Genomic DNA, 24,409 nt, shown 5'->3' with positions numbered 1-24,409 from the left:
GAGAACATGCAAACTCCCCACAAGGAAGGTCGAAGTGAGTTGGATTTGAACTCTGGTCTCTAAACTGTGTGGTGCATGCGCCCACTGTATTATATCCATATCAATTTTTCCATATGAAAAGACTGTTTTGAAATCCGAAAAGGTTATCTACCTTTGGCTGACATTTTGCGCACGCGATGCTAACTTGACGTCCATTTGAGAATTAGCTCAGTCCGTCGAAAAACGTGGCACCGAAGCTCATTACGGCCAATTTTTCTCAAACCTTTGCCTGGAAGACTGGATCAAGAGCGTACGTGTTGCATAATGTCAGATAAGAAAACAATGGATTTTGTTTTCCTTTACTGTGTTTGTAGCATGCAAAAACAGCAATCTGCACAGACATGTGTTTACTTACCTTTTGCACGTTCCTGTCACGCTTTTTTAGCCTCCTCACTGGAGGATGTGATTTTCTTGATTGCTCGCTACCGTTGCTCGCAATTGTCCGTGAACTTTAATGTCACCGAGGCGGGGGGTGGGGGAAGGGTGTGTGTTTATTTTTACATGAAACCAGCAAGGCCCCCCGAGTTAAACTTGCAACGATCTCACTTAAAGGCACAGTTGCTCTTTTCTCTCCGTTTGATGAAAATTGCAGTTGTGGTTGGAAAAACGTGTGCTTTACCTCCTAAGGAGAGGGTGACTTTGTAATCTGTTCATTTGTATCTCTGTTGAACAGTAATATGGATATTTTTGGATCAGATATTGTAAGTGACGACATTCGGTATTTTGTTTGTAAGTCTAGATCAGTGGTGTAAAAATTTTTGCAAAGATTTGGTGAGGTGAAAATGTATGGGGTAGATCCCTTCATCTTCCGGTTACTTTTGAAGATAATTTTTCTGACTTTCTGGGTCATAAAACTAGACATAAACAAAGCTAAAGGTTCCATTTGTTCTATTCTGATTGTGGGAATGTGTGATGACATCAACCTAGGTCTGCGTGAGAAATCAATATATCACAACATATGTGTGGTGGGAGTAGCAAAGCAGTGCCAATAACGCCTGGAACGACTATGAGTGTAAATCCTCTTCCTATGCATTTCGACAAACACATTTCTGGATGAAAAGAGGATTTGGTTAACCTAAATGTAAATTTTTGGAGCGCGGGAGGAACTCGACTTCATCATGTTTCACGTTTTATCATCCAAGAATGAAAAATGTGTTCAAATTGTAAAACGTTTGAAACTAAATAACTACCGTATTTTCCGCACTATGGGGCACACCGGATTATAAGACGCTCCCTCAATCAATGACATATTTTAAAACTTTTTCCATATATAAAGCGCACCAGATTACAAGGCGCACCCTCAATTAATGACATATTTTAAAACTTTTTCCATATATAAAGCGCACCGGATTATAAGGCGCACCCTCATCTAATGACACATTTGAAAACTTTTTCAATCACAATATAGTAATACTCAAAGTAATAACAATAACTCTAAACTCTCAATAGCATAATAACGCAATGTCAATATGAGCAACCTTGTTCAACTGTAAACACACAAAAGAAACAGGTAAAGCTTACTTTATCACTTCATTCCCCGTCAACGAATCCCATTCTCAACATTGACTCATATATAAGGCGCACCTGATTATAAGGCGCACCATCAGCTTTTTCAAAAAAATTAAGGCTTTTAGGTGCGCCTTATAGTGCGGAAAATACGGTTTTTCAAGGTGAAACCATGTAGACAAATGCAACATGGTGCTCCATAAAAGTCCTAACGTTATTGGTGCATGAAATATGCAAAATTCCCTCTATTATTGTAATTACAGGGCATTGTATTCTTCCACGACACACATCACTAACTGGATTAGTCGAGATAAAACTCCAAAGACGATATTGAAGCAAAACTCGTCATCTGATGACAAATCACACTTTCTTTTTCATCGCTGAAAAAAACCTTGAGTTTTTTTTTTCCCCCCATTCCTCATCTTCATAAAGCCCGATTGTTTACCGGCGGCAATTAACTGGATTTTGCAGACGCCTTGTTATTTCAGCGGCAACACAAGTGATTAGGATCCATGCGCTCGCACCAACACACAAGAATCTTTCAGCTGCAGGCAAAGCTAATCAGCCGAGCGTTAAGAAAAGTAATTAGCATCAGTTGCAGCACCTCGTATGTGACATGAGCCGCGTGGAGGTGAGGATGGCCGCGTCGCAAGTATCTCGCTTTTATTTTCTCCTTATGAGAGCCAACGTATTCATTTTTGTCCATTATGGTGGACGTTTGTTTTTGGTCTATGTCTTTGGACTCATTGGAACTACCTTTCTAATTCCTAGGGTTAGGGGTTAGGGGCCTTTCCAATTATTTCTTTGCATGAGAAACAATCAACTTTGCTGTCTTGCTGCCACAAAATGGACACAAATGAATATGGACGACAATTGGCCAAACTAGTTTTCAATCCTTCTAACTTCACATTGGAATCCCAATTGTGAATTGCCTTCGTAATTGTACTCAACAAGCATAATTGATTCATATCCTCCTGGGACTCATTCTGTTCATTTGTGTCCACTGTTGTGAACAGTTTTTTACCTTTTGACTCATTCAAAATGTCGTACTAAGTCCAGGACATCCTGACTATTCCATTAGTGTCTCAATTGTTTCGGTGACATGCATTCAACTTTGCTGTCTTATTGAGACAAAATGGATAAAAAATGTGTTCGTATTTTACCGTCCCTCAAAATAACCCCGTACACAGCCAATGATTTCTGAACTGCTGGAAACTAAAGTGAGTACTACATTTTCGGCGCTATAAGGCGCACCTAAAAGCCTTAATTTTTTTTAAAAGCTGATGGTGCGCCTTATAATCAGGTGCGCCTTATATATGGATCAAAATTGAGATGAGGATTCCGTAGATGGGGAATGAAATGATAAAGTAAGCTTTGCCTGTTTTGTGTGTTTACAGTTGAACAAAGTTGGTCATATTGACATTGTTATTGTGCTATTGAAAATTGAGTTATTTTTTGAGTTATTATTGTTATTACTTTGAGTATTACTATATTGTGATTAAAAAAGTTTTGACATATGAAGTGAGGGTGCGCCTTATATACCGGTGCGCCTTATGTATGGAAAAAGGTTGTAAAATATGTCATGAACTGATGGTGCGCCTTATAGTCCGGTGCGCCTTATAGTGCGGAAAATGCGGTAAACCCCTAGGTAAAAATGTCCAAATTGCACCAAATTAGTCATTTACCCTCCCCGGGGTCATGTGACTCATTCGCGCTCACACCTGCTCATACTGATCACCAGAAGCTCAAATCTGCACCTTGTGGTAAAGTCTCCCCTGTGAATATTCAAAAGAAGTCATGACTTCATTCGGATAAGATCATGGAGATTCTAATTTTTGTAAGTAAGAAGAGCAGGGATGTTATCTTTCATCATTGACCATGTTCAGCAGGCCATTTTGCTATCAGCACATGTCAGCCGGTCATGACGAGCAAATTGTTTCTCCCCTCCGCGATTAGCTGAGCACGGGCAAATCTAATTAGACGCCATCATGGGAGCTGAAGCTTGACTGACACCGACGTGTTTGACTTTGACGCTTTCACTCCCTCTCGTTCTATTTTTCCCCCTTCTTCCTTTTTCTTTCATCACTCTTAGCCTTCATTTCCATGTCAATCCTGGCCGAAGTGATCTGACATCGGTGAAATTGATAAACACTAAAATGCTAACCATCAGGTAAATTGGTGGACACCACCATATGGACGCCTTGCTGAATTTTCATCTTTTGGATTGCAGGAATCGTATCTTCTCTAAACCAAAGTGCAAGGGTAATTAAAGTAATAGAAGTGATCTTTTCTTAGCGTGACCATTTACTCAGACAAGGCCGTAGCTCAGAGGCCTATCTGTTCGCCAATAGCAACAAAATGAAGAGAATTAGAGCGTATTCAATATCAATACAAATCTGTTGCACAAGTTACATGAAAAAAAGTACTTCACGTGGAACCCTACCAATGGCTAAATCATAAAATATGGGGAGTATTTACAAAGGAGTAAATATAGATCACTTTCCGCTCAGACAATCCATATGGCGGACATCTGCTGAGAGATGGTGTTTTTTTTTTATCTCTTCTTCCAATTAGCATCCAGACTATAACTTTGTTCTGCTGCCTCATTTTTCATCTCCAAATGCAAAATCTATTCCTTAAATCTTTTTTGGAGGGCATTTTGTTTACTCCTGTGCCTTAAGTTGTTGAGTTGTTGTTTTACTTCAATTTGATGCTCACGCCGTTGCAACACTAGACTATTAAATTCACCGATTTTAGTGGAGTTAACATTACAATGTGATTCGTCATATTGGAGCTGTGAAGAACATAAGAAAGAAAGATGATGTTGGAGTATGGTTTGAACTATACAATGTATGTTCAGTTAGGGAATATGTACAGTACACAGGGGTACTAGATTTATGACGTGGATCCGTTCTTAAGATGCGGTTTGACCTGAATTTCAGTGTATGTCGGAACACCATGCAAATAATAACTAAAAAAAATAATGAATAAAATAAAAAGATTACTCTATACGTACCACACTGTAAAGCAGAGGTCCCCAACCTTTTGATCACCACGGACCGGTCAACACTTACCTTTATATTGTGGACCTGAGGGGGGGGGGTTGCTAGCTGCTCTAAAAGCCACATCATCCTTCTCACTATCACTATGTGACCAACGGGGGGGTGCTGGCTGCTAAATATGGGGCATACAATGCTGCGCTGTCGTTAACTTAGCACAGTAACTACGGTTCAATAGCTGTTAAGTGAAGCAAACGCTGCACATACCAGTTGTCCCAAGTTCTCGTTTCCGCCATTCTACAAGCCAGGTGAGTGCTCTTGCTTGGCTCTGTTTGGGATTGAAAGCTCAGCTGGCTGTGTTGGATCGCTCCCGGTGACTTCAAAGCGGCCGCCATGATTCATTCCTGCCCCCTGCGTGAGCCGTTGAATGTTCCCGAAGTTGATTGGCTGCGGCGACACGAGACGCGGAAAAAGTAAAAAACAATTTAACTTCATTCGAAAAGGCGAAATTTCGCTTCACGTGACAGCGCGCGGCCATTCGCGTCGCTCCATTCGCGTCCATCACGTCGCCCGACGTGCATTGGCGCCCAGTCACGAGAACTCAATTGACTACAATATAAAACGCTCTGCTTTTTCGCCTCGTTCGCGTTCGGTGTGCACGTACCATCAAACTAAATCATCTCCAAACCATTATTTCGGGTGCAGCCCACGCGGCCCGGTACCAGTTGATCCACGGACCGGTACCGGTCCGCGCACCAGGGGTCGGGGACCGCCGCTGTAAAGTATTGTATTATTGATCTGCCCCTTTTTGCCCCAGTTTCGTTGCATAAACGTTGTTCTTGCACCACATTTTATTTTGTAGAGAACTCTTGTTTTGAAGGGATTAGTAGTCAGCACACCGTTGAAAGGTGAATGCGGTAAAACTTTAAACGCGTTTTACTCAACACCGGGGACTTCAACTTGCTATGATTTCGTCACATTTCGAGCTACCTCCACCTGTTATATCTCATTTTAAAGCAATTTAAGTGTGCAATTAAAATACATCAACATCTCAATATTCATTTTCAGAGACATAAACCTAATTTTATGAAAACACATCATTCATATTAGTGCTAGCTTTGCGATTAAAAAGACAATATGTTCTGATTATTTCAGAACAATACGAAGGTCACATTACGGTATATTATTTTTTTACAACATGAACATGATGAACAATTCCAACCAACATTAGCCTTTTGTAGTGTCAGGCTGTTCTGCGCCCAGCTGTGTTATGCATTGTGCCACCATAATTGTCCCATCATATGGTGCCATTAAGGGCGTGTCCATTTACGGGCCGACATGTCATTCAGCGTGTGGGGCATGGCGGTGCCTCCCCGCAGGCTGTACGCAACGCCGCCATGTATTCAAGGCCACTTGCTTATGACAGTAAGATGGATCGCAGTGTGAGCGCAGGGGCACGAGGAATTGGAAGTAGTACCACTGTGCTCTCTGGACGCCATCACACTCACGCCGGACGCCGTGCGATGCGCACACACTTACACGGCGCAATTTACTAGAGGACGTTACACTGACTTACATCCATTACCTCGAGATTTAAGTTTAACTACTGCTAGCCTCAAGTTCACCCTAAAAAGTATTCACCTTAAAAGTCCATTAATTACATCACGCGGTCGTCTTTTCGTCCCCGAAGGAGACGAGTCCCTATGGTGAGACTGCGGGTTTATGTGCCTGCAACCAATAAACACACATACACACAAAGGCACACACAGGTGTACCCTATTAAATGGTGTCTCGGCGTGAGTAGTTATAGGCGACCATCATCCATCTTTTAAAAGTGATACTGTTGAGTTTTGGCCGCAAAACGCTCCATCTGCAAACTGAGCTCTGCCGGCAACTTTATGTGTAGGTTGACCACATGTCCGCTATTTTACAAGTGTTATGAGGTATCCATGTACTGTAAGTAGATGTAAATTTATGCAACCTTTATGCCTCGAATAGTGAACATCGTTTGGATATTTTTGCATGTACGTTCAAACGAATGCACCGTATTTTCCGCACTATAAGGCGCACCGGATTATAAGGCGCACCCTCAATTAATGACATATTTTAAAACTTTTTCCATATATGAGGCGCACCGGATTATAAGGCGCACCCCAATTAATGACACATTTGAAAACTTTTTCAATCACAATATAGTAATACTCCAAGTAATAACAATAATAACTCAAATCATAACTCTAAACTCTCAATAGCATAATAACTCAATGTCAATATGACCAACCTTGTTCAACTGTAAACACACAAAAGAAACAGGTAAAGCTTACTTTATCACTTTATTCCCCGTCTACGAATCCCAATCTCAATATTGATCCATATATAAGGCGCACCTGATGATAAGGCGCACCATCAGCTTTTTCAAAAAAATTAAGGCTTTTAGGTGCGCCTTTTAGTGCGGAAAATACGGTACGCATCTAATCAGACATAATTGCAAATATATTAAAAATGTATTTAAATAAGTACGAACATACTTGCAAATTTGTTCACAAATGCGTATAAGACAAATGCTAAAAAAATAGAGTTTTTCCCATCCTGATATAGGACAAAAGCTTAGCATTTAGTCTACAAGGGTTGTAATGTATTTGGAAGTATTTTTAAATATGTTTATACAGTTGTTTGATGGTGGGACGTTTTTGACCCTTGTGCTGTATTTTGTCCAATTCTTTGATAGTTAAATCAAAGGCATTTCACATCACAGTGAAAGAACACAATAGGGAGCTGAAATTTCACCCAGATGGTGACCACAGCTCAAAGTTCAACAAGGCACGGCCGATCAGGAGAGTGCCGTCCCTTGCCTAAAATACTACGAGAATTATGTGGAAGAAAATGACCCCAAAACAATCAAAATACTGCACAAGGGTCAAATTTACGTTCAAGCGCACTTGAAAAAACATTTGTATGTACTTGTAAGCTGAAGAATGTGGTTTTGTACTACCAAACGTAATTTTCACGGTCGTTAACTTTCTTTTCTGAAGGTGCAGGATGTCCACTAGCCATTTCTAGGGTGTCACAAGCAAACAAATCTAAAACGAGTGTTCACGAGGCGAAAGCAGTGAGTAAATCTCTCCACTAGAATTGGGATCTTTGAAGTGATTTATTTATTAACTTGCAAAAATTGGCATATTGTTAACATGAAAAGTCAGTCAAACATAGTGAAACGTGTCAGCATCCAGTGATAGAGTTGTCAAAGCTGACATCAATAGATGGAGAAGTCCTAAAATGGCAACAGTGCCCTCTCCATTTTACAGTCAAATCATTTTTCAAAAAGAATCTCCGCCGCTGCGCCGAGCAGCGGGTGGGCCTGTAGACAAAAATTGAACCCAACTTCACCTCTTTGATGCCGCTCAGTCCAATCATCCGGAATAATGTGACATTACGACTCGCTCGCTTACGTATCTCTGGGAATAATCTCCACCCACCCCAAAAAATGTAGGCGTTTTTGTAGATCTGATGTGAAGGGAAATGGGCGGAACTAATGTCATTGATGTTTGTAGAGAAAAACGCAACATGATCCCGCCCGCTCGATAGCCATGTTTACTCGCAGCTTTTCTGCGGGGAAAACACAGCGTGCGGGTGTGTGTGTGTAGCCCACCGAGTCATCGGGTTTTAGTGACGTCCTCTTCATTTATTTGGAACGTAATAAATCAATTCGAGCAAATTTGAAGACAATAAAAAGCAGCTTTTAGATAGCAAAGAATGCAGAGGTCATTGTGCTTCTTAGGTAGAATTCTTATGAATGAGTCATCAATGCAAAATTGGGTTGATGATAATTGTTCACTCTTATTGGCTGTTAGCTGTCTGGTATTAAAATACTTTTATTATTCACCACTGTTTCTTATAAACCCTTGTGGCATTATGTTGCAAATTATGGAAATTCCTTTGATTTTGTTTTTTATATCATTAAAGAATCAATGGGAAAAAAAACATGAGGGAGCTGAAATTTCCAGCAGATGATTAAAACATTTCAAAATGCAACGATTCTGACAAATCTATGTGATTGCAGCTAGATATGTGAGACTCTGTGTACAAAAATAATCATTGTCCAAATTTTGGACCATATCAAACCATTATAACTACAATATTTGTGACACATTTTAATAAGATTTATGACATTGATTTTCCTGCGATTTTTGTAGCATTTCGTTGAGCGGCGGTCAAACTTTGTCAGCAAACACAAAATTCTTTGTTGACGTGTTTCATCTCAAGACACTAGGTGGCGGTAGGGACCAGTTGGTGGCTATGTCAAAGTGTCATCATAACATTTTTTGTGGGTGTTAATAAATTTAACCTACAGCTATATGGAGAGAACTGATGCCACTGAACAATTTGAGTGATTGAAGGAAAAAAATTATATCAATTATCACACCTTTAAAGCATTCTGACGTCTTCTGACTGACTTCTGAAAGTTCTGATTCCGAAAATCAAGTGACAATTCCAACATTGAAGTGAGAATAAATTCAGAACTTTAAAAAAAGTGCAAATTCTCATTCAAAGTGCGAAATGTGATAATAAAGATAGAATTCTTGAATAAGTGGGACAATTTTCACGACATGATATTTTGCACTATATTATTAGCACCATTGTTTCTGTTTGTTGTTTTATTGCTATTTTTATTGCAATTTATTCATTTACTCGATTATGGAATGGAGTCTGTTGCTCGGTGATGTGAACAGAATAAAAATGTCATTGTGTGATATCATAATATGATAAAACTATTGAATCTTGAAGCCTGCCAAACTTTTTTCTTTTACTGGCGCCAATCCTTGTGATCTTTTTTTTTAATGTTTATTGTATAATACATTTTTGTTAGACAAAAAGTAATACTGTAAAGTAATTGATCATTTCTGCAGAAACATATAAAGTATTGTCAAAATTTTGATTTGTTGCATTTTTTTACAACGCATCTTATTTTCAATTGAGCTCATTCAATCGATAAACATTGTCACAAACTAATGATTACTAACTAATATCAAGAAACAAGAATCGTGAAAGTCTGTTTAAATCTTCATGTCTGCATTGGAAGATTTAATGCTGATCACTGTAATCTGCATTCATTGCTTTATGAACTACTTGAATGTAATTTAGCACTCGTAAAAAAAGAAAAAAAATAGAAAAGAGGAAAACTGCTCAGTAAATGTAATTTAAATAGATGAAAAGCGAGTGACGTGGCGCTGAGCTCTTTGTGCAAAAAAAAAAAAAAAAAGGTTGGTGCCACACACCGGTTAGAAGACGGATAATAACTGTATTTAAATGTACTCCATGTCAAGTAGTAGTCAAGAGCCAACGCAGAGACAAAGAGACTGTGATTATCGCATAATCACCGTGTCAGCTGCCCTTTCTCTTTAAGACACGTCAACAAAAAAACAAACCGTTAGCCGTAATATTTAACACAGGCGCCATTTACAAAGTGACAGAATTGTTAAGAAAGAAAAGGTCATTTCCTTCCAGTTGTATTTTCTCGGTTAGTCACTCACCTGTTACCATTGGTTGTGTATAAATATTCAAATGAGGAGAATTAGGAAAAAGTGTGTGGCCTCAAAGCTTGAGATATCAGACGCCCAATCTCAAAATTGATCCATATATAAGGCACACCTGATTATAAGGCGCACCATCGGCTTAAAAAAAAAAGGCTTTTAGGTGCGCCTTATAGTGCGGAAAATATGGTATATACGAAACGACAACATTTATGTTCAGACATTCATCTGAAACGTTATTTGTTAGCCCGTCTAGTTCTCGTCATGTGTTAGCATAATGCTAACACATTTTAGTCCACCGTTATGCATTGTATTTTGGCAATGGCTGTCAGGAGGTTAATTTGGCCTTTTGTTTGATTATTTCAATTTTGCAGGGTTGCCTACAACACTCTTCATCTGATATGTGTCAGATTTAGAAGACATTTTGCACCTCTAAGAAAGAAAGAAAGAACGAACCTGCTGGTAGTACTCACGTCCTTGACTTGTGTTGTCATTGATTCCTCCACCTTCTATTGTTTTCATCCAGTGATGAAAGCCTCTCAACAATAAAGCCAGAGTGAAGTTTGAAAAAGCGGTTAGTAGGGCACGCTACTGATAAGGAGTGCTGTAGCGACTCCACAAGTGTACTTAAATATTTAACCTACAAGGCATGGTGAAAATAAAAAAAAAAAAAGAAAACACTCATTTTACTTTTCAAGAGCGGTGCTTAAAGACTTATTCTCTTCAATCCAGTATTGATTTTTTTTTTCTTTATGGCAATGTGTACTAGTCATCCAGCGAGGATGAAAAAAAATCTCAGAAGTTGAGGAGTAATACAACCCCCCACCCCAACACCCCCCACACACACACACCACTTCCCCCTTTTTCCTGTTATCTCTGCTGCTTTGAAAGAGCACCTGTTCGAGCAGCTCGGGTGATGTAGTGCTTGCCGCTTCATAATACGCCGCCAGCCTCCACTCTCATTGTGATGTGCAAACAAGCCGGGACTTCTTCGTCCCGCCTGTGCTTTAATGAGTTTTTGTTGCGGGAAGGCCGAGAGACCCCTTGTGCCCCATCCGCAGTGTTCAGAATTACCCGGTTACGATTTGATGGATATTTCAGTTTGATTGTTCATTTTTTTTGAAGGGTTTGTTTGTGTCCAGATGGCAGATGCAAATGTCAACACCCCCACAGCTGATAAACCAACGCAGGGCCCGACTATTTGGTTCCAAAATTCAAGATGTTCTTGTCCCGTGTCGGTCCTCGTGATTTGTTGTCATTCTGTTGACTGAATAAAGTGAGGTGAGGTCAAAAATGATATGCAAATTGTTTGTTAGGGCTTTGTTTTTCCTACAGCAAAACCACCACGATTCTAATACTTTGGGAGTTTGCATTACGGTGGGTTTTATTTTTAATGCCTTTTTCTCAATTTCGATTTTAGTTTAGTGTAGATTTGTTCCATATGTTTTAGTTCATGTTAGTAGTTTATTTTTTTAAATCACCACGGCAACAACATTTTACAAAAACATATATATATATATATATATATATATATATATATATATATATATATATATATATATATATATATATATATATATATATATATATATAAAACATGAAGTATTAGTTTGTATTTTTTCATACTGCATTTGATCACTATTGATTAATAAGGAAACAAATAATACATTACCACATCATCAGTATTTTACAAAAACTCATAAACATTGTGTTGATATTATAGACGCCTAAAGATTATTCTGAGCCAGTATGAGGTAGATTTATTCGTTTTAGTATAAGTTTTTGTTGTTTTCATACTGTATTTGGTCACTGTTGCGAAATAAGGTAACAAACAGCCCATCGCCGCGGCAACAGCATTTGACTAAAACTCATAATGTCTTTTAACATAATGAAGTCCTAAACACTCTTTGGAGGAGATATGAGCTCATTTTAGTATTAGCTTTTATTTATTTTTTTAACACTGTATATGGTAACTGTTGTTTAATAAGGTGATGAACAGTGCTTCGCCATGACAACAACATTTTATTAAAACTAATTGCAACAATATAAGCCCTGAACACTCTTTGGAGCAAATATTAATATTACTAATTAATATAGATTAATTAGTTTCAATGTTAGTCTTAATTTTTCATACTGCACATGGTCACTATTGTGTATATAGGTAACAAACAGCCCTATTGCCATGGCAACAGCATTTTACAGAATAAACAAACAAAGGTTGTGTTTTAACATAACAACTCAAGAATATTCTATGTTATTTTCCATTATAAACATTAAATTAATCACGCCTAATTACTCTTTGGGGCAAAAATTAGGTAGATATTTTCATTTTAGTATTATTTTTATTCTGTATTTGCTTACTATTGTTGAATAAGTTAACAAACAGCGCATCGCCACGGTAACAGCATTCTACCAAAACTCACAAACACAAAAACACTCTTCAGAGCTAATATGGGGATTTAATATTAATGTAGTTTTTTTTCTTAGATGACAACAGAACAATTTGGGAGGCCATCAATAACAATGAGAAATGTGTCAGCCACTGATTAGGGCATACTGTAAGTGTGTGTGCATGTGTCTTTGTGTGTGCATGTATGCATGATGTATGAGCATTTTTGTTCACGTTTCTCATTACAAAGAAGTGAAATTAGTTTTTTTTTATTGCTCATGGAAAAACAAGTAATTTAGCAGATGGTAAAAACTAAATTACGCAGCTGTCAAGGCAAATAAATACAAATAACAGCAAACAACTGATGAAAAGATAAAATACATTTAAACAAAGCTTTTTTTTTCATATTTAATATTTATTTTATATCTCCTCAGCATGCATACGCAAATGGGAATGTTTACTCAACGTGAGCAGGTCAAGTTGCGGAAATTAAGTGTAACATCCACTCGAGCGCAGCTGTTGGTGGTCTTTATGAATTGTGGCGTTTAGTCAAACGAGTTGTGATGAATTTTTCTAGCGGGCCTGCGGGGAACGTTTGCTGCCAAAAAGTGATTGTCTTTCAAAGTGAAACCGAAGAAAGAAAAAAAAGAGGCAAAAACGTCAAACTAGCAAGTGAGAGAAAAGTGAGTTGGAGACAATGTGTTAATTACATGAGCACGTTATCACATTTCAGTCGAACAAATATAATGTGCTCAAAAATTGGAATACATTTTAACCTTAAATGACCTCGCTTTTTTTTTCATTTTGCACTTTTGGACTTCTTTCCGCATCATATGTGAACCTAAAACCACATCATTTTTCTTTCATTTTCACTTATTTCCGCATTATAACTGAACCTACATTTTATGTCATTATTTATCTACGCATAATTCCACATCATTTATTTTACACATAAATTCAGTGTGATTGAAATCTAGTCCTAGTTTATTTTGAGTTGGAAGTAGTGCAATTTTTGACCAACAAATGTTTTAGATGATAGAGTCTTCAAAGTTGGCACATTTTGACAAGATAACAACTTGTTATTTGTTTTTTTCTCAGTCAACTTAATGATGTGGATGATACTTTATGAATCGGAATGGTTTCCAGTTAACAGTGATGAATTATCACTTAGTAATAGCTTGAATTTCTTGACCTCTTAATGCATGTAAGTACGTAACTTTGAATTCTAAGTTGTTGTTCTTTAATTACTCATCTTCATGATGTGGATGATATAGAATACTTCATGACTTGGAATGGCTTTTGGTTAACAGCTATGAATAATCACCCGGTAATAGCTTGAATTTCTTGACCTCTTAATGTATGTGAGTAACTTTGAATTCTAAGTTTGTTTTTTTAAATTACTCATCTTTATGATGTGGTTGATGCGCAATGCTTTATGACTTGGAATGGCTTTCAGATAACAGATATGAATAATCACGCAGTAGTATCTTGAATTTCTTGACCTCTTAATGTATGTGAATAACTTTGAATTTCACATTTTTTATCACTCATTTATGATGTGTATGATGCTTGATACTTTATTATTAGGAATGGCTTTCAGTAAACACCTATGAATAATCACGCTGTAATAGCTTGAATTTCTTGACCTCTTAATATATGTAAATTTTATTTATTTTTTTAATAACTTATGTTTATGATGTGGATGATGCTGAATGACTTCCATTACACAGTTGTGAATTTTGAAGGGGTAATAATTTGCATTTTTGACCTCTTATTCTATTTGACACCAATTCAATTTTAAGGTATTTTTCAGTGAGTTTTATGATGTGGGTAACACTTAATTACTTTGAATTACTTTCAGTTCACAAGTGTTGATTTTCAAGCATGGATAGCTTGCATCTCTTGACCTCTTAATGTGTTTGTACAATTTGAATTTGAGGGTATTTTTTTTCACTCAGCTTGATAATGTGGGTGATGCCTAATGACCTGGAATGACTTTCAGTTAGTTCACAGCTGTAATTTTTCAAGAGTAAATAGCCTGAATTGAATGTCCTCGTAATGTGTTTGAGGCATTTCAGATTCCCCAAGGTGAAACAAAATCCAGTTCACATTTTTAGCTGTAGGTGGCAGCAATGTTCACTCATGGGCAAGTTTACACGAACATGGAGACAAACATTAGAATTTTAGGATTAAAAAAGTACAATCTTTTATTTAAATTACAAGCACTGTATTCTGCTAGTGATGCAGAAGTAAAAAAAAACAAAAAAAAACACTGTAAACGTTCCAATAAAAGTAGTTTACAGCCAATTGTAATTTTATTATCAAATGTTATTTACGTAACGCCATATGTTCCTGCTGCTTGTATACAATGAAGCATTGCGTTAATGTGTCACTTTGGCTAATCTATTCAACCTGAGGCCATGCTAAATGTAGCGTAACTCCAAACGCTCCTTAAAACGAGACGCCGCTTGCTGCGCACGCCATTAAAAGCGCCAATTGCCGCCATCCGTTGCGCGCGTACTGTGTGTACAGTAGCGTCAAGGAGAAATGAGAACAATTACATATTTTATGGCGCCTCCCTCCGTAAAGGAGCAAAGATAAAAAGGTGATTAATTCTTAAATATCACTTGGTCGTTTATTGAGCACGTCCGGAAAACAATATTAAAGTGGACCTATTTAAAGGCGCGGAATCGTAAAAAGAAGTTACGACGGGGCGCAAAAGTCACCTGAAGAGTTTTTGGCTTGATCGCCTCGATGTCTTCCCGCCGCACTCCAGCCGACCTCCGTTTTTCCTCGGTGCTAATTAATGCTGATTAGCGATGAGGCAACGCTTTCCCCGCCTGTCCGGCCCGGGAGGTGTGGTTTGCGCGCCGTCTCGAACATGTGTTAAAAGCAGCTGGGTCGTCACAGGCTGCTGAGCGCCCCGTCAGGCTGTCCGCAAAAAAAATCTGCCGGCACAGTCAAATTTTTGGTTTATTTAATTTTTGAACCGATTTCTCTAACACACCGCCCGTCATTATCGCTCATTGTTTGACGATACGTGCCCACAGTTGTTTGCGTCTGGCTCATGTCCGGGCTCGTAGTGAGATAGATGGGAGATGTAGTAAGGAAACACGACGCCACACGCTTTGCACCTCGCCAGACAGGCATGCCGCCTTTGGGGTTGCGAGCCGGAATACTAACAAGGCACCTCAGCTGACACGCGGACTGTGGTGTGCAAGTTGTAGTAGCAGCGGAGATAATTTAGACTTCATATCAAACTGGTTGAATGTCTATGTTGTGCTCTCACGCTGACCCGGCTTGTCCATTAGCTAGCATGGCAATTTCTTTTCAAATGGTGTCTGTTACACCTTAATTCATTTAAAATGAATAATAATAAAGTAATTCCTGTGGATTTACAACTAGCTTTGCCTTAAAGCGTTTATTTAGCTTAATGCTAACAGAAAAAGAACGCTAGCATCACTGTTGTGGTGTTATAGGTAAAGTCGAACTGAGGAATTGGTAAACCTATTTAATTAGCTAAGTTCTGGTCAAAAATTAGCTCTTTTGTGCTCTCAACCTAACCTGACTTATCCATTAGTCATCTTAGCAATTTCTTGATGTTCCCCCAAATATCGCTCTCTAGTTTCAGTCGGTTACACTTTTACCTTGTTTAAAATTAATAATAAAAAATTATATATATATATTGTGTTTAACAACCAAATAACTTAGCTTTAAAGCGTCTATTCAGTTTTCAGCTTTAGCTATTTAGCTTTAGCTAATGCTAACGGAAAAAGAATGTTCAAGGCCCAACCGATTAATTGGTGAACAAATTTAATTAGTCAGCTGATTGAATTAGCTCAATTCTTTCTGTAAATTTAGCTCTTTATAATATGATTTCCATTTAACAGTCACTCAGTCACTAGTTCAAATCGGTTACACCTTTACCTTGTTTAAAATTAATAATACAAAAAACTTAGCCTTGAAGTGTCTATTTAGCTTAATGCTGACAGAAAAAGAATGTTAGCATCACTGCTGTGATGTTATAACTAAGGCCCAACTGATTAATTGGTAAACAGATTTAATCAGTCAGCTGATTGAATTAGCTAAATTATTTCTTAAAATTTAGCTCTTTATAAGCTCTGTAAAATTGGGTCCAAAAATGTGGTAGTAGTAGTAGGAGCAGCAGAGATAATTTAGCCTTCATTTTTAACTGGTTGAAGGTCTATTTTGTGCTCTCAAGCTGACATGATCCATCAGCCATGTTGTCAATATTTTGACCCCCCCGCCCCCAAATGTAGCTCCTTATTTTCAGTCGGTTACCCCTTGTTTAAAACAAATACAAAAACAAATTATTCAGTATTTATAACTAAATAACTAAATAACTAAATCAGCTGGTTTTAGTTAAGGATCGTAATGCATCCCTTCTCATTCAGTAAGAGAGGACAAATACATAATAGAAAATAAGATTTGTTTCGGGCTGTTGACATCACCATACGGTTAATTCTCTGTCACGTGCAGCTGACTGCGAAATAATGAGTTCTCTTCTCCTTAAAGGTCCGGTCGTGAACATTTGATCAAACGCGCACCGCAAGCTTGACAGACTTGCTGATTCTGGTGCAAATCTGTGTCGCTCGTAAAAAGTTGTTTGCATGTTTCAGTGTTTCTCATTCTGAGGCGGGACTCGTTCTAATGGCAACGGTAACAATGGATGGCGTGACTGTGCGTAAGCTGAAGTGGATCACACACATACAGTACGCACACACACTGACGACACTGAGTTGTCAGCTATGTCTGTTTTCCCCTGGAGCTCCGCAGAGATTTCCAACCTCTTTCAGTCTCATTTTTCATCCAGCTGGGGATTTTTTTTTTAGTGTGTTTTAGTGTGTGTGTACGTAAGCCCTGAAAATCTGCTATCACGACATGCCAGAGAACCACAAGACAACGCGAGCAACGAGCTGGTGCAGATGATACGGGATCAAGACACTTGAGGTGGCCCGTGTCACTGACGAGGCAGCCGCTCGCTATCTTCACGTGTACAAAGATGGCTTCTCAACCCCGGATTTGGAATGCGGAGACATGCCGTCGCCCACATGAAGCTGCTTTTTTGGCAGATGTCAAAAACAGCATCCCGTATTTCTGTTTATCATAGGGGATACATTCCGCAAACAGAAATGGGTACGGGCCAATACGAGGCAACATCTTGGTGAAAACAAGTGTTAAAGGGACAGTGTTTAAGATTTTCATTAAAAGGAATAAATTAAATGAGTGTAAATTTCAAAAACTTGCAAATTAACGCGTTAACAACCAACAGTATGTTTTAAAAATCCTCATAGGTCTAGTTATCATGAAATGATATTTCATGGGGGTGGCACTTCTCTGGAAGCGCCCATGTTTGTTATAGCTACGGACAATAGTAAACGCAGCACTTGCAAAAACTTTTTGCCCCCCCCCACCCCCACACCCATTGACGCGCTGACTATGATTAAGATTATTATCTAAAAAATTTGAATAAGTACACCTAAAACTGTATCCTTTTTAACATTAACAAAAGAGAAACTTTCAAAAACTGCTAATTATTTTTTACAGCGTTGATATGAGTTACAGCTTAGTCTAAAACCGGGAAAAAAAACCAACAAAAAACAAAACAAGTGCATCAAAGTGCCTGATAAATAAGGAGAAAATATTATTTTGAAATTATACTTAACATGACAAAAACAAAGCCTTTTCCCTGGGGTCATCCGCGCCCCCCTGGCATCACCCCACGCCCCCCCAGGGGGGCCCGCCCCACTATTTGAGAAGCACTGCTTTAATGTAATCTTGGATGACAGTTCAGTGGTGCTTTTGATGATTTTGGTTCATCAAATTAAATGTAAATAGTTCTCATTGCCCCACCCTAGAACGACTTGTGTATTTAAGACCTAGCGCTCTGTCAAGCCGCGGGGGCGCATTCGATAAAAAGTTCATTTAACGCGAGCGTTAGAGCGTCTGTTAAGCTTAAAGCTAACATAAAAAGAATACTGTAAAAGGCTAATGAATAGCATCAGTGCTGTGGTGTTATAACTCAGGCCCGACCGATTAATCGGCCAGTTGATTTAATCAGGCGACAGGGGCTCTTTAAGTAAAATCGGACCGAAAATATCGGAAGATGTCTCTCTTCATTGAAATATTTTTTAATTCTAATTTAAATCTGCTGTATAACAAAACCAATCCACATAACTAAAGAGATTCGAACATTACATCTTCAAACACCAGCATGTTTGACAAAACAATGTAATCTCCTAAAAGTCTGATAGTTTAGGACTGGCTCTTGGAAATGAGCAGAGATGCTACAGTCGAATAACCAGTGTCTGATTTGAAAGTATTTATAACAACTTTAGTTGCTAGTTAATCTGGTGACTGGTGATTGTGTTAATACTTAAGATAATTCTATCTTGGATGACAGCGTTATGATTTTTCGATCGCCATAAACATTGTTATTGCTGGTCTCTTAAATGAGCCTTTCGACTGATCTATATTTCCTACTGTGTGATAGTTCGTTGACCACAGTTCAAGGCACTCAAGTTTTTTATTTTTTTTGCTTGTCCACAATGCTATCAATCGTTGAATGTCCGCTCTTTTTAACCTGCAAAAACGTATTCAGAAAATGATTTTCAGTTGTTTTTCCTACGGTTTTACTCTGGAAACGCACCGCCAGAAACACTCAGCATGCATTTGGTCTGACTACATTTCCCATGATTCTTACACTCTAGAACCAAAAAAGTGACCTTTTATATGGGGCAAAACTATGGAAAAACAGAATGTCTGGTCACCCCAGTATAAAGTCTACTAGTGTAAAACTAGCTAGTGGAAATTAGCATAGATGCTACAGTCAACAGTTGACCAAATGTGACTATCACATATTTCTTGTTTGTAATTATGCTCAATTTCTTCCAGTAGACCTCAGTGCGGAGCAGAATATTGTGGCGGAATGTGGTACTACATTCTGAGCCAAAACCATAGAAAATGTTAGTTTAAAAATCTGCGATGGTGGAACAGCATTAAAACCTTACAAATGTTGTCAAACCTCTGACCTGTGATCATCTTTAGCCTCTTCCTTCACACTAAACAGAAAAAAATGGATGTAAAAAGAAACAGCAAACATTTTTACAGAAAAACTTTCTCAGTTTGTGTTAGCAGTACCTTTGGGATTACCCGCAACCAGAATCTTGAGATGTTGTCGACATTGCCAGAATTTTTTTGCACCGGTCTTGCAGCTCGAGCTTTATCACTTACATCACACCAAGTAACTTTCCACATCGCTATTCTGTTTTTTGTTTTGGGTTTTTTTTCCAATAAAAAGCTATGTTTCCTGTCAGTCAAGTGCTATGAGTAAGGCTGCAGTCTACCAGTTCTAAAAAAGGTCTTCAGTCATTCGTAGACGTCTTTGCTTGGATTTTTAACCATTCAAATTCAGTCTACAAATTCCATGAATTCTTCTTGAATCAATTTGTTTGTTTGTTTGTTTTTTTTAATCACAGATCATGTGTTTTTTTTATATTTCCCGCAGGTGTAAGGAAGGCTACCACGGTCTACGTTGTGACCAGTTCGTACCCAAGACGGATGCCATCTTGTCCGACCCAAGTACGTCCTCTTTTTGATTAGTCTGGATCTGCAAACTTGAAATGACAAAATGCCATCAAATAGTCAGTAGTAAAATTCATGTGGTGAATGTTATTTTTCAGCACTGTTGTTGCTTTCCTAAATTCCATTTTACGGTATTTGAATCTCAGAAGGCTTAATTAAATATTCTGTGTTTGTCCAGCAGATGACTAATATTGGAATGAAAATTGAGTTTGAAGGGGGGGAGTGTTGGAAGGTGGATCAGCCCTCCAGTTTTCGTGTAATCCTAACAGATGGGCATACAGATGGATGCCCGAGTTATTAAACCCATCAACCAAAACAGAAACTGGTTCACCAAAAAAATAAATAAAAATGCAGATAGAAGAAGAGAAACCAAATAACCATAATCACTGGCCTCATTGACACTGCCGTTCCTGCAAATTGGCATCAAATGTGGAGCTGTCGAGCCAACATTTATTCACCTGATAGTTAGATATGTGGCAATGTTAGTACCCGTGTCTGACAGCAACTATTGCTTTTTACGCAGTGAGTCTCGGGTGTTAAACAGCTTACGGCCCTACTAAATCAATGAAATCAATGGAAGTCTGCTCCAACCTTCAATAAATAAACCACAACGAATGTTTTTGTAGCATGTTTTTATGTAAAAAGTGTACTTTATACTATTGTACTCTATGATTTCAATGACTCTATGATAACATTTTAAGAGGTGAACAGGCTTTGCCCTTTATTAAAAACTAATTAATTAATTCTATCTAGATAGGTAAATAGATAGATAGATAGATAGATAGATAGATAGATAGATAGATAGATAGATAGATAGATAGATAGATAGATAGATAGATAGATAGATACCTAACTATTTAACAGGCTACAAGCTAGATATTTTTCTAGCTAAATACTGTATCTGTCTAGATAAAGATGTAGCTAGAAATGCAAACTACCTCGCTGGCTAGCTAGCAATTTAACAGGATACCTAGCTAGCTATTTTTGTAGCTAAATAGCCATCTAGATATAGATATAGCTAGCTATGCAAGCGATCAATCCAGCTAGATATCGATCTGGCAAGCTACTGTTGGTGGCTATCTACAGTATTGTGTACGTCTGCTTCTTTTTGTCTTTCTGTACAGCTATCAATCCCCTCTAAAAAACAAATACAACTAAAACAAACAATAACATAACTCAAGCATAGCATTTTAGAGGGTGGGGGTGGGTAATTTAAATCATAAAACAAAGGTCAAATGAAACAAAAACTCAAAGATAATGTTAAACTTTTATTACCATGAGCCTATTTTTAGGAGCACTCCAAAGCGCATCCAACCCCTTACATTAAGGATTTTTTTTTTTTTCAGTGTTCTGTATCATGTCCACAAACTGATCATGCCTAGCTGGTAAATCAGCGGCCCTAAACCTCTAACCCTAGAATGCCCACCGCCATGTACATTCGTCACGGAATAGCAAGCAAAGCAAACAGGCAGTCAAAATAAACAAGCACGCCCGTACAAAGGCACCTCTTGTCGCCGCTCGCCGATTTGCCCCCCGCGACGCCAAACCACTTCAATGACGGTCATTTCCAATTGCTGCAAGGTGGCACCAGCGACCATATTTAGCAGTTCCAGCTGTCCTTTTTATATCAGTTTGCCGTTGTCGCTCCCTTCCCAGGTTGGCGTTGTTAAGCGCTTCACCCCAGTCAAAATGTGTATCACGAGAGAGCTTTTCTTTATTGCCTTTTGCAGATTCAAATGAAAGCCGGCATGTAAAAACCTCCTTCGTCTTTTTTATGACGCTCCTTAACCTTGTTCTCCACGCCCTTTGCGCTCATCCTTCAGCTTTCCGCTTTCCATGCTATATCTTAAAAAATATCTAAAAGCAGGAGTCAGGCATACAAGGCCTCTCCCGCGAGACTGCTGCGTAGTGAATTTGCACTGTTCTATGTGACTGTGCACCAAAAGCTTAATTCCTCATGTGTTTGATACCAGAAGGCCCTGAGAGAGCCAGTTAATGGGGTCACAAGTCAGTGTCACAAAGCACTGTATGCTTTATACCTCCCTCGTGGTGCCGACTGTTCACTAAAGGAACTGTTATTTCTTTCTTCTTTTTTTTTTTCCCCCACACATCCATTCACCTGGCTCCAGAATGGCACTGGTTATTTTTTTTAGTACACTGTAAATTTCGAACTACTGTACATAAGTTTTTTCTCTTCGTTTGAGCCCTGCGGTTTATAATCTAGTGTGCTTTATAATCCAGTGTGGGTTATCTGCAGTTTTTTTATGAACCACCAGGGGGCAATCCACTGGTAAAGCATATGATTCAAGGTGTCAATTTACGGACAACTATTAAATAGAACTGAAAAGACATGAATCAATGGCCGTGTTCGGAGAGAGTTGCTAAAATATGGTATAAAAAAGATAAATATATGTATATAAGCGCATAAATGATTGTAAATATGAATAATGTGCAACTCCAAGTGTGCTCAGAAAAGGACATGCTGGGCTTTCAAAGTCAAGTTTATTGTCAATTTCTTCCCATGTACTGAACATACAAAGGAATCGAAATTGCGTTTCTCACTATCCTCTGCGTTGTACATGTACAATAACAAAGTGCAGGTGCGCAAGACCAGACAATCCTAAAAACTAGATTCTTATCTATAGTAATGTGCAGTATGTTAGAGCTACTTTGCCTAGTGTTGCTAAACTAACAACTAAAACTAAAAACGATATGCGAAAAACCAGGTATGGCAAGAGTACCCCAAGACAAGACACAAGTAGCAGCATATGACAAGACAATCCAACATTACGAGACAAAGCAAGACAACTTTTCCAATGATGCAATTAACTTTTCCGTCTTGCTGGGGAAAAACTGCACACAAAAGTAAAGATAAATAATTAGGGTGCGTCTGGAGGAAATTACAGCATCTTCCAGTCGTAAGGTTTCCGCTAAACGCCAAAATGGAGTATTATCATTTCTCTCGGTTAAAATGTCTTCTTGGTGAAAACGCTACATCGGAGTTTTTGGTATTCCACTTTGCAATCCTATGTCTGTAGGTTAAAAGCCCAGAATTACTTTAGAGCTTAAAATTAAAAACTGCACGCATGCATCAATTTAACGGCGCGTTTGAATAGACCCATTCTTTTACCACCCGGACAGCTGAAGTGTGCCCAGGAAGATTTAAAAGACAGCCTCTTTGATATATCTCTGTTGATACGGAGTCATCTAAATTTACCCAGATTACCCATGGTTCTGAGGATTATCCTGCTTTCAAAAGCCAAATCATGTCCTAACACAAACACACATGCAAGTACATGCACACATTAATAGCGGCTAAAAGTGGGACGAGCACCCACGGAATTCATTCAGTCGGCCTAAAGCGAGCGCCTTGCTTGTCACGAGTCAATTTGACTCCGCCGCCGCCGCGCAACTCGAATCGTCCCCCTGAGGTGAGGACAAAAGAAAAAGTTCTCGCCCCGCTGAATCAATCCCCTCCTCGCCCTTTACACCTTACAATCACACTTCATCCACCGGCGCGCCTCCTTTGTCTCGCTATTGACTTGTCGCAAGTGAGCATCCTCAGCGAGGTGCGAAGAGGAGCCCAGACGATGGTCTCAAAGGGAATGGAGGGACCCCTCGCTGGGTCGCTCCGCCGGGGACCAAGCTTGGGGGAAAAAAAAGTGACGTAGTAGATGAGAGGGTCTGGCATATTGCGCAGCGGTACATCTTTATTTCCAGTCGCGGGGGGTCAGGATGTATGCAATTGCGTGAGAAAAGCTTGTCAAGGCCGCTGCGTCATATAGTGTTATTACTTATATGCAACGAAAGCAACTACACACGTTTTGGACAGGTGAAACTTGGATTGGTGGATTGGATTTTAGACCGCTGTTATTGGTGGTCAAATCATTAATATGAAATTGAAAAAGACATTTTCACAATGCTAAATCTATCTATCTATCTATCTATCTATCTATCTATCTATTTATCTACCTACCTACCTACCTACCTACCTACCTACCTACCTACCTACCTACCTACCTATCTATCTATCTATCTATCTATCTATCTATCTATCTATCTATCTATCTATCTATCTATCTATCTATCTATCTATCTATCGAATAAAATACTTTTTAAACTCATTTTGAGCGCAGTCCTTCATTCACAAAACAAAATGCACATACTGTATGCTGCATTGGACTAATAGCCACAGGGTTCAAATCACGAGGAAAAAGTCACGTTTTATAGGCCCGAAGAATCCGATATATATATATATATTTATATATATATATATATATATATATATATATATATATATATATATATATATATATATATATATATATATATATATATAT

General features: G+C 38.5%; 1 protein-coding gene across 4 annotated transcripts in view; it reads left to right on the top strand.

The window, feature by feature from the left end:
• The window catches only part of nrg3b (neuregulin 3b), a 237,034-nt gene that overhangs the window by 172,588 nt on the left and 40,037 nt on the right, over positions 1 to 24,409 (top strand). For all 4 annotated transcript variants that reach the window (XM_088439939.1, XM_088439938.1, XM_088439935.1 and 1 more), the window contains exon 3: positions 19,993 to 20,066. In XM_088439939.1, coding sequence (XP_088296065.1) covers positions 19,993 to 20,066 — 74 coding nt within the window. The remainder of the gene's footprint in view (positions 1 to 19,992; positions 20,067 to 24,409) is intronic.

Source organism: Hippichthys cyanospilos, chromosome 17, assembly GCF_059441005.1.
Source record: "Hippichthys cyanospilos isolate Australia breed blue-spotted pipefish chromosome 17, RoL_Hcya_1.0, whole genome shotgun sequence".
NCBI classification, from domain to species: Eukaryota; Metazoa; Chordata; class Actinopteri; order Syngnathiformes; family Syngnathidae; genus Hippichthys; species Hippichthys cyanospilos.
The sequence above is the reverse complement of the archived record's forward strand: the minus strand, read 5'-3'. Positions and strand labels throughout refer to the sequence as shown.